This window comes from Leguminivora glycinivorella, chromosome 4 (genome assembly GCF_023078275.1).
Source record: "Leguminivora glycinivorella isolate SPB_JAAS2020 chromosome 4, LegGlyc_1.1, whole genome shotgun sequence".
Lineage (NCBI taxonomy): Eukaryota > Metazoa > Arthropoda > Insecta > Lepidoptera > Tortricidae > Leguminivora > Leguminivora glycinivorella.
Window position 1 is genome coordinate 7,619,127 of NC_062974.1, and position 18,697 is coordinate 7,637,823.

Below are 18,697 nucleotides of genomic sequence, written 5' to 3' on the forward strand. Positions count from 1 at the left end.
ACCGAGCACCTTGGTTTTTTTTCTAAAAATGGTTTTTTTTCAGATGAACAAATAGTACGACAATAACGGTTTTTCGTGAGTTGTAACGTGTTTCAATAACAATAACGTAAATTTTAATTCAATTAACATTCAGTATACAAACGTTTGTTGGGGAATCCCCGATGCTGCGTGTAGCGTGGGGAGGCGGTGGTGTTGCCAACAGTAAAAAGTGATAACTACCAACTACAGATTTCGTAAATGTTACTTTTATAAGACCAGAAATTAAAGTTATTCGATTAAATTCGTTTAATAGTTAACATTAAGTCTAAAAAACCGTATAAAAGTATTAACTACTTTCAAATTTTGAGATTTCGTACTTTAGAAAAAAAACATACTCCAGAAAAAAAACTGTTTTTTTTTCACGGTTTTTTTTCATGTGTTTTTTTCAAGCCAGAAAAAAGACCGTTTTTTTGCAACCCTAGGGTTGTCTACACATGCCAAAACAAAACATTATAATAAATTATATTTAAGCTTTGTTTACCTAATATTATTCAATACGCTGTTAGTATTTTTCCTACCATAAAAGATTATGCTTAAAGATTCAGGCCTAGCCTGGGAATAGGCCCGTGTCGGATATTTCTGCGGCCGCGGACATGACTAGGTACTTACGTTTAGATTTGTTTTATATCGCCGTGTGCCTGCTATACGGCCACAATTCAAAAAACCATTTTTTCGAGAAATCGCGTCTCAAAGTTTTGAGAGTATAGTTGAGGCTGTTAAATAGGATCTTACTTCTTGAGTTTTAGGTCTATGAATTTGAAATTTAGCTATTTTTACTCGGAATGATATAACCCTCCATAAGATCACGACACTTTTCGCAAAAAAAATCTTTTTTTTAAGATACAATGCCTGAAAGACAGGTATTTAGAGTTATGGCTGTATTGCAGAAACATTTTTTTATGATTTTGAGATGCGTCCAAAATTAAACGATATTATTTGATAAAGGTATCATGCAAATATATATGAAAAAACATCAAATAGTTAAAACAATTTTATTTACGAACTTTGACAGTAACGATAACAATAATTATGTGTAGCTTATAATCATCAACATTATATTACGTCATTACCAAATAATATTAATTATTTAAAATTGAAACAAATAAAACTTTGTAGCTTACGTATCTTGGTGTCACCCTGGATAGAAGCCTGAATTTCAAGGAACATCTGACCAGCCTCTCTGCGAAGCTCAAGACCCGGAACAGCATCATTCACAAGCTTACTGGAACTTCCTGGAGTGCCAGCGCAGCAACAGTTCGGACAACCGTACTATCCCTAGTCTACTCCTCTGCCGAGTACTGCTCAGCGGTGTGGCTAAACAGCACCCATACTACCGCGGTAACGCCCAGCTGAACCACACTATGCGACTCATCAGAGGCTGCCTAAAACCAACTCCCACACACTGGTTGCCGGTGCTGACTCATATTTTACCTCTAAACTTCCGCCGAGAAAAGTGCCTATTTCGTGAAATCGCCAAGATTCGAGCAGACACAAGTTTACCCATCCATCGAGACCTCGACGCGCTAAATTCTCTCAGACTGAGGTCTCGACTACCCCCCAAATTGAATTCCACTAAAGTGGGTTACAAGTAAGCCCCTTAGAGGCATGGATAATGGACTGGATAGCCAGAGCTCTTCCTACAGAGCTGTACGAGTTCGATACTGGGGCCCGACCGGTGTGATTTAAGGAGCCTCGACAGGTTTGGTGTCGGCTGAACCGTATCAGGACAGGCATCGGAAACTGCTCATCTTTGTGGTGCAGATGGAGATGGTGCGAGTCTGTGAGTGACAGTGTGGCCACCCAGATCCGACGGTGCACCATATAGCCTTCGAGTGCCCCATAACCATGTTTAGCGGAAAAAGGGCAGATTTTAAGACACTTTCGACAAATCATCATCCTCCTTGCGCTATCCCGGCATTTGCCATGGCTTATGGGAGCCTGGGGTCCGCTGTGACAGCTAAGACACTTTCGACAAATGCCGTTGAATATCTTAAGTCTAGTTTTTTAATAATTTAAGTAGAGAACAACGTGTACTGACTGGTAAAAATAATTATGACTTTAGTAATGAGACATATTGAACTGCACTTGTAAGAAAACAAAGTTGAGATTTGTTTAATCATTTTGTGTAGTAGATTCGGCGTCGGGCTGGTAATTTTGTAATAATATGTTTGATACTGACTGTTTGACACAATATTTAAAGGGATTTATTGCAATTATCACTCAAGTTTTTAGGACGCAACTCAAAACTTACATTTAAAATGTGTGCTATACAGCCACAACTCAAAACGGCCGTCGGTTTACATGCGAACAAACTGGCAAGTGGCCGTATTGCAGGGAATCTTCTGACAATTTATGGTCAATTCCATACAGCCACTTGTGAGAAAAAGGCTCTTAAGGACCTATTTTGCTATGGCTCTCGAAGTAAGGTCGTAAATTGAACGATTTTGAATACGAATCTGCAATAATCCAGAAAATTAAAAATTTTGAGTTGTGGCCGTATAGCAGGCACACGGCGATATGGCATTAACGGGACGGAGGTTTAGCGAATACCATATCACTCGCTCGTAGAACTTCTACCATTACTCCTATGTTCTTCAAGATTCCTTATATACCCTGCCAGCACCAATTTATTGCCTCTTTCTGTGGTCTGGGGTTGGAAGTTTATACCGTGAGTAATGCTTTGGAAACTGATTTTTATTATTATATCCATGTCTTTATAATCTATCTACCTAAATTTCACTTGAAATAGTAGCTCTTGTTATTCGATTTATTTAAAATTAACTAAAAATCGTTAAAATATATGTTTGTTTACATGTCATTTTTTGACATTTTCCACTTCAAGTTCACATGGTAGAGGGCGTAATTATCGTGCACGTAGCCAATTGCAGATATTGGCCAATTTGACAGTATTGACACTGACAGGGACTTGTGATAAGATAAGGCTGCTGTTTTAAAAATAAATGCAACCAGTTTTAAAAAGTGTGCGATGTGGGAAGTAATTGAAACGGCTAGTTAGGCATAATACTTATAACACTACAAGTGAAAAATGAATGCTAAATATGTTATCTAAAACTTTTACCTCACATTTGTTCGCTTAAATCTTATCTTTTCTAAAAAGTCTTTAGGTATTTTGAACAGATTTTTTAACAACTTTCAGTAACTCAAAACGTCTAAACTTTCACCTCGCGAAAGGTTAACTAAATAGCCAAGTTTGCGAGGATATTTATTCGTCCTTTACTAAATTTGAATAGGTACGTCTAGAATGTTCAAAATTCGAGTCTAACTTTACTTACGGAGATTAATTTGTTTGGAAGGTACTGACTAGATACCTGACTTGGAATATTAATGAAGGTATGTCCAATTCTTAACTTATTTATTTAATCGTATGGCTATAAACTGGTCGCTTACTAACAAAATATTATCAACTTCAGGACTATAATTTTATATCTAGCTTCTAACTAGCTAACGGGCTGCGTTCACATCAGGGCTGAGCAAATCCAGGGAATGGCTTGTGTATTTCCTCTTTTGGCAGTCATGAATTATGTGTTGCATTGTCTGGACAGAGGCTCCGTAGTGCCGGAGAGTTTCTCCAGCCACACTTAAACATGTAGTTTCCGCAGAGCCCATGTTCCGTTCTAAGCCTGTTCAACTGGGACCATTCCCGTCTGGGGGCCGAGAACCCAACAGGCTTCTGCGTGGGATCATAGATCATAATTATTAATGATAAATAAATAGTAAAGAATGGCAAATATAAATTACGTACTTGGTTATTTTCTCGTCGTTAACTTCTTGCAATACATTTATGGGTTCGATGGACTAATTCTAATGTTACGACCGGTCTGGCTCAGTCGGTAGTGACCTTGCCTGTTAAGCCGCGGTCCTGGGTTCGAATCCCGCTAAGGGCATTTATTTGTGTGATATTTGTTCCTGAGTCATGGATGTTTTCTATGTATATAAGTATGTTTTATCTGTATAAGTAAGTATATCGTCGCCCAGCACCCATAGTACAAGCTTTGCTTAGTTAGTTGATCTGTGTAAGGTGTCCCCAATTTATTTAATGTTGTATTAATTGTGTTCTAATCCAAATGCTCTGCTCAGCCTTCCACAAACACTATTTACTACTTGGTTCTGTGAGCTACGATTATAGACCCCATTATGTAACCGCTAAATAAAAAGAGATGTGTCTACACATAGAATAAATCATTTAATTTAGAAATTTCTGACCGAGAACTTTACTGTACAAAATGTATCTATATTTAAGTAAGTTATTCAGGTTGTCAGATACTTATGTCAGACACACACACAGAAGTAACTGTAAAATAAAATCATGAATATAGAATCATCACCTGAAGCTGAGGATGCACAGAAGCCACCAGTCTCGCTCGGACCGTCAACCGAGCATCACGTCTCTGCTCCCCATACTGATTGTGGGCGCGGCACGTCCACACACCAGCGTCCGCCGGCTGCGCCCGACGGATGATCAGTACTTGGTCGGACACGGATATTCGGATGCTGTTTGATACGGGGCTAAGACGGCCGTTACTGTGACGGAACCAGCTGGAAAAACATACAAGTATGACGTAGGAGGTCAAAGAGCTGGTGATTTCCTCGCAATAATTGCGATACATCGAAGAAATTCCGACAGCATCCTTGATACGATTCTTCAAGGCTCTCTTTTAGATTTAAGCTAGCTATTTATTTGAACGTTTACTCGTAGTTTCATTAAGTATAAATAATTCATTCAAATATTTGTATGACTGATCAAATGACAATAATGTGATGAAGGCATAACATCATCAGTCGTTTATGAAAATATTGCGTATAATTACCTACATGCATAATGGAAGCTATATTCATAGTATATGTATTGGGTTGGCAGAAAAGTAATGAGACACTTGGTTTACGTTTTATATTTTTTATTATTATTACAATACAAAAAGCTTAGTCGATGATGTAATCACCATTAGCATCTATGATTTCTTGCTAACGATCCGGCAAAGTTTGGATGCCTTTCGCCCAGAACTCTGATGGCTGTGCCTCGAAAAAGTTGTTCAACTCCACCTGTACAGTCAAGTGCAAAAATACGTATCGATTTTATCCGCTCAAAAATATGTACCGAGACCTTATTCCGCCGACATAAAGTGCTATGGGACATATTTTTGATAAGTTGTACGCACCCATATTTTAACACTTGACTGTACATCATGGAAATCATTGAATTGTTTACCCCGCAAATATCGTTTCAGGACTCTAAACAAATGAAAGTCTGATGGTGCGAGGTCTGGAGAATAAGATGGGTGGGGTATCGTCTCCCAGCCCAAGTTCTGCAGCTGTTGGCGAACGGTAGATGCGACATGCGGTCGAGCGTTATCATGTAGTAAAATTACAGTAGCTCGTCTTCGTCGTTTTTCTTTATTTAATCGTATGGCGATATGTACAAATAGGCAAAATAAAAGATTATAAGGCAACATCCAAGTCTTGCAACCACTGCACAGCGTTGGGCGTCAAGTCCAGCAGATCATGCGGGCTACCCGAGTATGCGCGAAGTGGGCACCGCTGTATGATGTGCTCCATGGTCTGGTCCTCGGTGCCGCAGTCGCATAGCGCGGAGTCTCTCCATCCCCACTTATGCCGAAAAAAGTTGCAACGTCCGTGCCCGGTTCTTAGGCGGTTTAATTGACACCATAGTTTCCTGGAGAGGTTGGTTCCCTTGTTCATGGATGTCGGGTCGATGACCACAGCTGGGGTACCGTCAGCCTGCCTCATCCATTCTTGTTTCCAAAGCTGCTGTGCATCGAAGGAGCTTTGTGTGAGTGTTGCAGCAGCTGCGTAAGCCGGGCGACGGGACTTAAGTCTGGTTAAAGGCGGGTTGACAAACTCCTGATGCATTGGGAGGAAAGGAGCTGATTTGATTTTCTCAGTTTCCCTTATCAGCGCTTGCTTCCTTCTCAGATGTGGAGGTAAGATTCGCCTGAGCGCAGGAAGCCAGTGACACGGTGTAGATTTCACTGTTCCAGTAATGCATCTCATGGTGACATTGAGCTTCGAGTCTACCAGCTGTATGTGTGCACTTTGTTGCCATACTGGGGCGCAGTACTCCGCCGTCGAGTAGACTAGTCCTAGGGCCGTTGAGCGCAAACAGTCCGCAGATGCCCCCCATGAGGTGCCACACAGCTTGTGAATTATATTGTTCCGGGTCGATATTTTATGAGCGAGCTTGGTAAGGTGTGCTTTGTAACTTAGGGTCCTGTCTAAAGTAATGCCAAGGTACGTTGGGGAAGGATTGTATGGCAGCTTTTCACCACCCAAAGTGCTTCTGCTCCCCATACTGATTGTGGGCGCGGCACGTCCACACACCAGCGTCCGCCGGCTGCGCCCGACGGATGATCAGTACTTGGTCGGACACGGATATTCGGATGCTGTTTGATACGGGGCTAAGACGGCCGTTACTGTGACGGAACCAGCTGGAAAAACATACAAGTATGACGTAGGAGGTCAAAGAGCTGGTGATTTCCTCGCAATAATTGCGATACATCGAAGAAATTCCGACAGCATCCTTGATACGATTCTTCAAGGCTCTCTTTTAGATTTAAGTTAGCTATTTATTTGAACGTTTACTCGTAGTTTCATTAAGTATAAATAATTCATTCAAATATTTGTATGACTGATCAAATGACAATAATGTGATGAAGGCATAACATCATCAGTCGTTTATGAAAATATTGCGTATAATTACCTACATGCATAATGGAAGCTATATTCATAGTATATGTATTGGGTTGGCAGAAAAGTAATGAGACACTTGGTTTACGTTTTATATTTTTTATTATTATTACAATACAAAAAGCTTAGTCGATGATGTAATCACCATTAGCATCTATGATTTCTTGCTAACGATCCGGCAAAGTTTGGATGCCTTTCGCCCAGAACTCTGATGGCTGTGCCTCGAAAAAGTTGTTCAACTCCACCTGTACAGTCAAGTGCAAAAATACGTATCGATTTTATCCGCTCAAAAATATGTACCGAGACCTTATTCCGCCGACATAAAGTGCTATGGGACATATTTTTGATAAGTTGTACGCACCCATATTTTAACACTTGACTGTACATCATGGAAATCATTGAATTGTTTACCCCGCAAATATCGTTTCAGGACTCTAAACAAATGAAAGTCTGATGGTGCGAGGTCTGGAGAATAAGATGGGTGGGGTATCGTCTCCCAGCCCAAGTTCTGCAGCTGTTGGCGAACGGTAGATGCGACATGCGGTCGAGCGTTATCATGTAGTAAAATTACAGTAGCTCGTCTTCGTCGTTTTTTCTTTATTTAATCGTATGGCGATATGTACAAATAGGCAAAATAAAAGATTATAAGGCAACATCCAAGTCTTGCAACCACTGCACAGCGTTGGGCGTCAAGTCCAGCAGATCATGCGGGCTACCCGAGTATGCGCGAAGTGGGCACCGCTGTATGATGTGCTCCATGGTCTGGTCCTCGGTGCCGCAGTCGCATAGCGCGGAGTCTCTCCATCCCCACTTATGCCGAAAAAAGTTGCAACGTCCGTGCCCGGTTCTTAGGCGGTTTAATTGACACCATAGTTTCCTGGAGAGGTTGGTTCCCTTGTTCATGGATGTCGGGTCGATGACCACAGCTGGGGTACCGTCAGCCTGCCTCATCCATTCTTGTTTCCAAAGCTGCTGTGCATCGAAGGAGCTTTGTGTGAGTGTTGCAGCAGCTGCGTAAGCCGGGCGACGGGACTTAAGTCTGGTTAAAGGCGGGTTGACAAACTCCTGATGCATTGGGAGGAAAGGAGCTGATTTGATTTTCTCAGTTTCCCTTATCAGCGCTTGCTTCCTTCTCAGATGTGGAGGTAAGATTCGCCTGAGCGCAGGAAGCCAGTGACACGGTGTAGATTTCACTGTTCCAGTAATGCATCTCATGGTGACATTGAGCTTCGAGTCTACCAGCTGTATGTGTGCACTTTGTTGCCATACTGGGGCGCAGTACTCCGCCGTCGAGTAGACTAGTCCTAGGGCCGTTGAGCGCAAACAGTCCGCAGATGCCCCCCATGAGGTGCCACACAGCTTGTGAATTATATTGTTCCGGGTCGATATTTTATGAGCGAGCTTGGTAAGGTGTGCTTTGTAACTTAGGGTCCTGTCTAAAGTAATGCCAAGGTACGTTGGGGAAGGATTGTATGGCAGCTTTTCACCACCCAAAGTGACGGATGGCTCGTACTTAGCTAAGTGATTGCTTAAATGGAAGCAGTACACTTCCGTTTTTCTGGCGCTAGGAATAAGCCTCCACTCCCGAAAGTATGCCTCCAAGCTCCTCAAATCCGCAGTAAGCTGGCTCTCGCCTTCTCCGAATGTACGATACTTGTACTTGATAGCTGAAGATAGTTTGGTGAGCTGTGTTGAATATTTGTTAGCGTTTACAGTTTCATTGTGGTTCATGAAACAGCATGCCTTGCGAGTCCCAGAAACAATAAAGCAAAACTTTTAAGCGGTTCTCTTGACTCAGCTTCGGTTGAGTTGGTGGCGTTTCTTCTCGAGGCAGCCAAAATGCACGACGTGTATCGTTCTCATAATAAATCCATGATTAATCTCCCGTAACCAGATCAGTCAAAAACTCTTTACGTCGGGGTCGCAGTAAAAATGATTGACAGATAGCGACACGGAATGTACGACTGGCGTCGGTAAGGATGTGCGGTACCCATCGAGCCAAAACTTTTCGATACCCAAGCTCATGCAGATGGTATTCCACAGCGTGGTGACTGCAGTTAAGTGCTTCCGCTAATTCACGAGTAGTAGCATCGTCATCATTGAATACAGGTGGTCGTCCTGAGCGTGACTGACTTTCAAGGTTCCTGTCTCCTGATTTAAAACGGTCAAACCATCTGGACACCGTGGCATGGCTTGTACTTCCAGCGCCTAATGCAGTGTTGATATTGTCAGCCGCAGCCCGCGCACTGTGGTCTAACAAGTACTCGTATAAGTAAAGTGTTCGAACTTGTCGCTCGTCCATTTTATTTCAATGTAACTAAACCAATCACGAAGGCGGCTTTATATACCCTCACATTAGAAGTACCTAGAATGTTCTACAACATACTAGAATATTATCGAAAACAATTAACTTAAGAAAGGAAATGTATAGAGTTTTGTAGAGTGTGTCATTACTTTTGTGCCAACCCAATATAATAAACTACGTTTTATGTAGAAAACCGCCAAGCAGTCAAGTACAACTGATGAAACTGTCGAATTGTCAATATTGGATGAATTAATTGAGTGGCCCATCGAACAGATGCTTAATTAAACTCGTCTTCTTACGGAAATCAATTTATTTCCGACCCACATAAATACATCTATGGAAGAATTCAGTCGGAAATTGATTAAATTATAAGTTCAATTTGAATAAAACTCATCAAAAGCTATCGTTTTATGAAGTCACAAAATTGAAGCGTTAATAAATGAACAATTTGCAGAAGTGTTCTCGTTGACATTTGAGATTATGTTCAAGTTCAAGTGAATAATAAGGACCAAGTGCGAATTTTTGGCTTAATAATTGGCTTTAGCCAATCTTTTCGAGACTACGGAGACAACGGCGACATTGAAACGTCAGAGGTTAATTTAAAACAGCTAGCTATACGCGAATAAATCCTGTTTGCAGTTTTAAGCATTTGAGATAATTTACCTGTATGTTGGAGGTGGGCTTCCAATAGCGCAGCATACTAGTCGAATGTCTCCTCCCTGCACCACGGTCTCATCCTCTGATATCATCAGCATTCGTGGTGCCATGCTTCCGGAGGCATCTGTGCACAAACATTTTATCGTAAGGATCATCCCACAGTAACGTCTCCCGACCGTTGACGTCCAAAGTCGCCATCAATAAATATATGTAATTTGTGGACAATGTAAACAAAGAAAGGTTTAACAATAATTGAAATAAATAAGCTAACAATATTATAATAATATAATTTAGTGGATAGTCACGGCATATAGACACGGCGCGGATAGTCCGACGGTTCCTATCTCTGCGGCCCTAACCAGCGGCAGCTTGGGCCCTGCCCCGCTGCTGGCGGCACCCTAGGTTAGGTTTTTTATAATATGTTTATATGTTTTTATATTGTTCTGTAAATGTTTTTATATTTTATTTTTTTATACATATTGTAAAATACCTAGCCTAAGAATGAAAATAAATACTGAGAATATAATTATTAAGAGACATATTTAAAATAATACCTTTAATTAATTTTCTACCTTTTCGCAAACTAGTTAACTCCGTGAATAAATTAAGATGAAACGACTAGACCACAAGGTTGGCCTAGACTTGTAATTCAGTAAAGTACAAATAGTTTAATCAGAAACCGTCCCTTAAAAATCTTATTAAGGCTCTTTAAATTGCTATCAACATGATCAAAATTGCAACAAAAGGTTGATACGAAATCGGCAGCCGTTTCATTCGATGTAAAGAAAATTGGTTGCCAAGGAAAATATTTCAGGTAATGTTAAAAGAGTTGTTGATCAAAAATATTACAATGAGGATGTTCTTAAGAATGGAATGTCATGTCATGAAGCGACTTTAATATCACAATGTACTTGACTGCGTCTTTACGGACTTTTGTAGAGAAATATGCGTAATTGACCCAATCGATAACTCGATAACCATAAAAAAAAATACCTAGGAAGCGAGCGAAGTATAAACTTAAGTGTTCTCCAAGTTACCATGCCGACGATAAAATGTAAAATTGGTCCCCAACGAGCCCGCAAAGTGCGCTGGATAAAGAAATCGAGCAACAGGTCTGTATTGCGAGCGAATATTGGACGGAAAATATAGGGATTTGTTACGAAAACGACTGAGAATTGGAAAGCAGCATGAAATCTTTTTGCAGCATAGCAGCCCAGGTTTACACGTCAGCGAAGAGTAATGTGTTTATGTTATCGGCGCTCTCGGCAGTGGCCCGTTTGGGAATCGTTTTAATTTTGAAATTTAAGTGCTGCAATGTTTGGCTAAATAATAAAGAGCTCCTGCATCAAATAATATGAAAGTAAGTTGAAAAAATGTTTTTAACATTTGATAGTGGTTTAAAGGCTTTATATATACGAGTATGTAGTTGTTTATTAGAATTTTGTATTGCTATATTACATGATCAAAATATTTTCAAGCAGATAAAAATTGGCATACCTAAGGCATTTCGCATAATAAAACGCGTAACCTAACTAAAATAAAAGAATGTGCCAAAATGGATAATTATGCAAAAAGACAAGTATGGCAAGTATTATTCACAAATATCTGTCAGGGAAGGGTAATTCCCGGTTAAAAGCTCTTACTACATTGAATACTCACGTGAGACAGCCAATAAAGCAGAAGCGCTCCGTCTCTTCTCTCCCGTCAACGTGTGTTGAGCTTCGCAGGAGTATGCACTGGTGTCGTCAGGTCTAGCGTCTCGAACCACGAGGACGTCGCCTTTGCTACCGGCGACGATGTAGCGACCACCTGGGCAAGGACAAGATTTTTCTTTGACAATCTTCTCAGATACTTTGTATTATAAAAGGGTAAGGATACATTTTTAACATGAGTATATTCGCTTAAATCTCCGTAATCAACCATCCCATCATCAGAACTGGGTTCTGATAAAAATGAGACCAATCTGTAGGCATATACATTCAATAAAAAAAATCAAAATCAGTCCAGTAACGACGGAGAAATCGAATAACAAACATAAAACAAAAAAAATACAGACGAATTGAGAACCCCCTTCATTGAAATTTGGAGTGGCGGTTAAAAAGGGACAATAAACAGGAAAAAAAGTTCATTGCTTTGTTCGATATTTTTCTAGTTGATTTCCATTATTATATTATATAATTATGTATTAATTTCTGTAATACAAACGCATTTTTCTTAACATTCTTACATTGAAATACATTTGAAAGAGCAGACAAAATGTCTAAGACGTGCAAGAGTGGACTAGGAAGTGCTCATGCCTTGGAGATTAGGTGTCGATAAAAAGACACGACTGGTCGCCGAATAATCAGTAGCTGAATTTTATTATTTCCAGTGGTGATATTGCAGTTGATAGTGGCACCAACATCGTATATATTAGTCTCGCATTAGCCTAACAAGTCATTAGAAAAGATGTTTCACGAAGGTTAATACAAATAAATGATAAGGCTTGCCTGTGTCGACTAGTCAAGTCATATTGTAGTTTTGTTGACTTTGCACGTTTCAGTGTCACATTAATTATGTATATTATTATACTGGACGAATAAACTAGAAGCACAATTGACAGCCTGGTTTAACTTGGCAAACCTGCACTAACATAAATTATCCATAAAAAGCGATTGTGTTGGTAACAATTAACAGAATAAACAGAATAGCTTCGCCAAATCGAGGTTGCTTGCATTGCATGCATGTAAAGCAGTCCGTGGCTGAAACCTATTTACATATTTCTAAATGGGTCGCATACCTTCAAACTTGGGTAAATCCATTCTGCTGTAAGGTTGATTATACATTATGATCTGAAAGATAATCAAGCTTATAGCAGAATAAATTACCCAAGTTTGAACCTAAGCAACACAAATAGCTTTTAGCGATAACAGTACATTTGCATGGTAAATAGTTAAATTAAATAGAAGAAAGAAAGGAAATGAAGGAACGGTATTATAGTAGTAGTAGTACACTTTATTGTAAAAAACCACATAAAACACCATGAATATTCAATTTTAGTCAAGTATGATCAGAACAACCTCAAAACGCCCATCGAGAACGATGCCCCTTCAAACTGGCAGCCATAATAGTATTTTATGCAATTGGTGGTTAAAAGAGGTCAAAAAAGGTGAGTGGCGTGGGTAACAATTTGAGGCGAAGCCGAAAATTGTTAATAAAGACGCCACGAGCATTTTTTGACTCAGTTAAACACCGTTGCATACAATACTTTTTCTACGACCAAGCACTTATTTTGAAAGAAAATTATAAATTCAACAAATACCTACTTTCAGTCATCTTAGTTATCTAGGTGGACCGCCTACCATTTTGAATACCTATGCAGTTTGAGTGAAAACATGAAAATAAAACTGTCTATGGTATGGTTCTTTGAAGCCTGGCCACTAAGACGAATCGAGCCGAGTTGAATCGAGTTCTATACATTTGAATGCGATTCGACGCGTCGCCAATGAACGCAGCAGAAAACGAAGGAGTCTCGACTCTGCGAATTGGTTTGTTAAGTTAGTAGCAATGTATTTACTGAACTGTAAAACAGCTATATCGTGCGACTGCTACTAAATGTTTTCAGGGTATAGACTAGATAGACTTGTCCTGACATCTTTTATGTAGGGTTTTAAAGTTCTATGCACGACCTTGTAACTCACGAATAACAGTACGGGAGTAGAAAAAACAAATAAAAGAAAATATGGATCGTCGTTCTTATACTCAATAAAACAGTCTACTTAATACTTGGTAGTAAAGTTGTTCCCAAGCGCCCGCCTTGAGCTCAGGGGGGTTACCATGAAGTGCTAAAGCTGTTCAGTTTAGGTTGAGAGAAAGGGACGAAGCTATAGCAGTTCCATAGCTCCGTCCCTCTCTCTCAACCTAAACTGAACGGCTTTAGCACTTCATGGTAGCCCCCCAGGTCGTTGAGCATGAAGTCAGGAGTTGTCTTCATAGTTAGAAAAATAAAATAACCACTGTAGTGATGTCACTTTTAAATCAATATACAGTATGTGGATTCCATACGGGCGAATAATGTATCCAGTTATAGTATCTGATCATACGAATCGTATAGGATAATCATTTTTGTTAAAAAGTGTTATTAAGAGTAATTTTTTTTTAATCTGACCAAGCAACAATGTACGACGTCCAACTTAATTTGACATGACATTAACGTCATGTCGTAATGACGTTTAAGTAGGTACACTAATTTTATTGATGTGGACAATTATTATGTATGAAAAAAAAATATCTCACCTACTGAAAAAAACCCATGCAATTAGGCTCGTTAATTGTTATTAAGTTATTCACCCGAATGGAATATACACGCTGTATGTAACAAAACGGGACGAGACTACAATGATTTGTATAATTTATTTTCGGAATATAAGAGCTACCAAAAAGTGGCTAATAGTGATACGAGTACGTATTGTATGTACTGGCGTTTATCTGACATGGCTTAGCTTATTCGACATTCTCCTTCCCCGCAAAAATCGATACATATTTTTAATGTGACGTGTTAAAAAGAGTAACATTATATCACGAGTGTCGTTTTATGATATGACCCGAAAGGCAAGTTTCGTAATAAGATAACACGTGTGTTTTAATGCCTAATTATGAACATTTGCTTACGTAACTTTATCTACATACATAAAAGCCACACCTGATTCATCGCCTCAAAAATAGTAAAAATGTTATTTAAACTTTAGGTGTTACATAAAAAGATTCCAGACATGGCGTCTCCGGTCAGAATGCTCTAAGTCTCGGGCTATTCGCTGTTTGCTCTTCTACCCCCGGTTTACGATCAGATAACTTTCACTCGCGAGTTTTCAATGAATTCTAAATGTGCTACTACGACATCTTGCGTCTCACTTCGTTTAGGGATCCACTTATATTCCAGGAATAAACGAAAAAGTTTTAGGATAATAATAAATCTGTTTTGCAAATGTGATGAAACAATAGTACATTGTGCAACAAGGGGAGGAAGTTGAATATTACTAACGAGAGTAAGTTAAATCGCGACGGCTTGCCGGAGCGATTTAAAGACTCGAGTGAGTAATATTCATACTCCCCGAGTTACACACAATGTTTTTCATCACACTCATAATGTAAAAAATATGTAAATAGATGTAAATAAATTAATAGTTTAAAAAACACTATAAAACACGCTTTTATAAATGCACGTAAAAGCCAAAAATAAATTATGGATCGTTCAAGTTGTCTCTATTTGTGAGCTGAAGTTTAAAAACTATGTGCTTTTAATTATAATATTTGATTGTAAAAGCGTGGGGCGCTGGAACAGGAAAGACTTTTTGTATAATTTGCTGATAAATCAAATTATGCTATGTTACGGGAAGGAGGTTACACAGATTGACGCGCTAACTGGAGTTGCAGCATGACTAGTAGGTTCTACATTAAGAGCGCTATGACAAAAAAAGGCGATATATTGTAAAATGCACAATATTTATCGACAAAATTGTACACTTTACTCATACTAAAAGACAGTGAAAGTACTTGTTTCAGTTAGAACATCTTATTAACTGTCGGTTAAATAAAAAACATATGAAAAAAAAAAGCTTTTTCAATTAGTAATGATTGTTTTTCTGATGCTCGTTTAGGAAAAACCGCGTGAAGCACAGAATTCGGAGCTCTTATTATGTACAATTTGATAAGATCACTCTCATAAATGAGGTAAATTTAAGTTCCAAATATCTTGTACTTAAGGCCCATTAAACAATATTTATCATTTAATCCTTTGAAATTGAGAAATTGAAAGTAAAACGAACTCAATTTTGTCTTGAAAATACATCGAAACAAGTGATCATTTCTCCGAAAATCTACATGTTATCGAAGTTATTTTAGTATATAAATAATCTGCACAATGTGCTTAAACTGCTGTTATCCATTTGTCGTTATAATATTTTATCATGATTTTTTGCCAATTTTTTGAAAACTAGCCTTCCTGTCGCTATTTTACCGGCGACGGACGCCTGCGATTTCAGTGCCGCGCCGGAGCTCGAGCAGGTAAGACGTATGTCGCTTTGGTCTCCGAGTTTTCATCGCAAACGTCGAGAATATTTATTGTTGTGTGGGTCGGACGCCTTGTTTCTACACGGGCTATCCTCGCATTGTGTGTGTGTAAACAGCGACCAACGAATTTGATCCTAGATCCGTAAATATTTGCTTTTGTAATACTTTGTTATGTTTGAATGTTAAAGTATTACAACGTTGTGATGATAAAAATGTGAAAATTACAATACGGTCAAGATGATAAGACACATCAAGATGGTACTCGGGATCTGATGATGGAGCCAGAAGGTAGTGAACCATGTAAGTAAACGACTTCGTGTTTAGGCTCGTTGGGTTCGTCTCAACAAGACCTTTGACAAGAGGTGGTACTCAGGGTCTGATGATGGAGCCAGATGGTGGTCACCAGTACCAATGAACCATATAACTAAACCCAGAGATGGGGAAATCGTAATCGATTCCGGATTACACGATTACTTGATTTTACTTTGTAATCTGACACTACTGGGTGTCAGATTACTTGTAATGTAATCAAGTGAAACGGTAAATTACCATTACATGTAAAGGAATCACTAATCATCTATACAATCATTAATATTACCAATAATTCGGAATCATAGTCGATTCAAAATAACTGAAATTATTGACTTGATTACTTTCAGATTACGAATATGTAGTACCTCAGATTGCTGACTGTCACTTGACACAAAAGTCATCATGGGTGTCGTAAAATAGGTTTTAGGGGGTGCTGATTCCAAAATTAATGACCAATGTGGAATCTGACATTGCTGACTGTCACTTTGACACAAAAGTCGTCATGGGTGTCGTAAAATAGGTTTTAGGGGGTGCTGATTCCAAAATTAATGACCAATGTTCAATCTGACATTGCTGACTGTCACTCTGACACAAAAGTCATCATGGGTGTCGTAAAATAGGTTTTAGGGGTGCTGATTCCAAAATTAATGACCAATGTGGAATCTGACATTGCTGACTGTCACTTTGACACAAAAGTCGTCATGGGTGTCGTAAAATAGGTTTTAGGGGTGCTGATTCCAAAATTAATGACCAATGTTCAATCTGACATTGCTGACTGTCACTCTGACACAAAAGTCGTCATGGGTGTCGTAAAATAGGTTTTAGGGGGTGCTGATTACAAAATGAATGACCAATTTGGAATCTGACAGTGCTGACTGTCACTTTGACACAAAAGTCGTCATGGGTGTCGTAAAATAGGTTTTAGGGGGTGCTGATTCCAAAATTAATGACCAATGTGGAATCTGACATTGCTGACTGTCGCTTTGACACAAAAGTCGTCATGGGTGTCGTAAAATAGGTTTTAGGAGGTGCTGATTCCAAAATTAATGACCAATGTTCAATCTGACATTGCTGACTGTCACTCTGACACAAAAGTCGTCATGGGTGTCGTAAAATAGGTTTTAGGGGGTGCTGATTCCAAAATTAATGACCAATGTTCAATCTGACATTGCTGACTGTCACTCTGACACAAAAGTCGTCATGGGTGTCGTAAAATAGGTTTTAGGGGGTGCTGATTACAAAATGAATGATCAATTTGGAATCTGACAGTGCTGACTGTCACTTTGACACAAAAGTCGTCATGGGTGTCGTAAAATAGGTTTTAGGGGGTGCTGATTCCAAAATTAATGACCAATGTGGAATCTGACATTGCTGACTGTCGCTTTGACACAAAAGTCGTCATGGGTGTCGTAAAATAGGTTTTAGGAGGTGCTGATTCCAAAATTAATGACCAATGTTCAATCTGACATTGCTGACTGTCACTCTGACACAAAAGTCGTCATGGGTGTCGTAAAATAGGTTTTAGGGGGTGCTGATTCCAAAATTAATGACCAATTTGGAATCTGACATTGCTGACTGTCACTTTGACACAAAAGTCGTCATGGGTGTCGTAAAATAGGTTTTAGGAGGTGCTGATTCCAAAATTAATGACCAATGTTCAATCTGACATTGCTGACTGTCACTCTGACACAAAAGTCGTCATGGGTGTCGTAAAATAGGTTTTAGGGGGTGCTGATTCCAAAATTAACCAATGTGAAATCTGACATTGCTGACTGTCACTTTGACACAAAAGTCGTCATGGGTGTCGTAAAATAGGTTTTAGGAGGTGCTGATTCCAAAATTAATGACCAATGTTCAATCTGACATTGCTGACTGTCACTCTGACACAAAAGTCGTCATGGGTGTCGTAAAATAGGTTTTAGGGGGTGCTGATTCCAAAATTAATGACCAATTTGGAATCTGACATTGCTGACTGTCACTTTGACACAAAAGTCGTCATGGGTGTCGTAAAATAGGTTTTAGGGGGTGCTGATTCCAAAATTAGTGACCAATTTGGAATCTGACATTGCTGACTGTCACTTTGACACATAAGTCATCATGGGTGTCGTCAAATAGGTATCCGGAGGTGTTTGAAAACTAATGACCAATTTGGAATCGGACACTGTTGACTGTCACTTTGACACAAAAGTGATCATGGGTGTCTTCAAATAGGTTTTCATGGGTACTGATCTCAATATTAATGATCAATTTGGAATCTGACATTGCTGACTGTCACTTTGACATAAAAGTCGTTATGGGTGTCGTCAAATAGGTTTCCAGGGGTACTGTGCAATGTCAGGTTCCAAATCGGTCATTACTTTTTAAATCATTTCATTAATTTTGGAATCAGTACCCCTAAAAACTATTTGACTACACCCATGATTCCTTTTGTGTCAAAATGACAATTAGCACTGTGAGATTCCAAAATAGTCGTTAATTTTGGAATCAGCACCCCCGGAAACCTTTTTGACGACACCCATGACGACTTTTGTGTCAAAGTGACAGTCAGCAATGTCAAGATTCCAAATCGGTCATTAATTTTCAAATCAGCACCTCCGGAAACCTATTTGACGA

General features: G+C 39.3%; 2 protein-coding genes across 2 annotated transcripts in view; both read right to left on the reverse strand.

The window, feature by feature from the left end:
- LOC125225175 (Down syndrome cell adhesion molecule-like protein Dscam2) overlaps positions 1-5,928 on the reverse strand; it is a 51,001-nt gene extending 45,073 nt beyond the window's left edge. Inside the window, exons 1-2 of the mRNA XM_048128756.1 lie at positions 5,522-5,928; positions 4,386-4,596 (exon numbers count right to left, since the gene is read on the reverse strand). Of these exons, the coding sequence (XP_047984713.1) occupies positions 4,386-4,596; positions 5,522-5,928 (618 nt within the window). The remainder of the gene's footprint in view (positions 1-4,385; positions 4,597-5,521) is intronic.
- Positions 5,929-6,337: 409 nt separating this feature from the next.
- The window catches only part of LOC125225176 (Down syndrome cell adhesion molecule-like protein Dscam2), a 163,797-nt gene continuing 151,437 nt past the window's right edge, over positions 6,338-18,697 (reverse strand). The window contains exons 5-7 of the mRNA XM_048128757.1: positions 11,384-11,533; positions 9,731-9,848; positions 6,338-6,503 (exon numbers count right to left, since the gene is read on the reverse strand). Coding sequence (XP_047984714.1) covers positions 6,338-6,503; positions 9,731-9,848; positions 11,384-11,533 — 434 coding nt within the window. The remainder of the gene's footprint in view (positions 6,504-9,730; positions 9,849-11,383; positions 11,534-18,697) is intronic.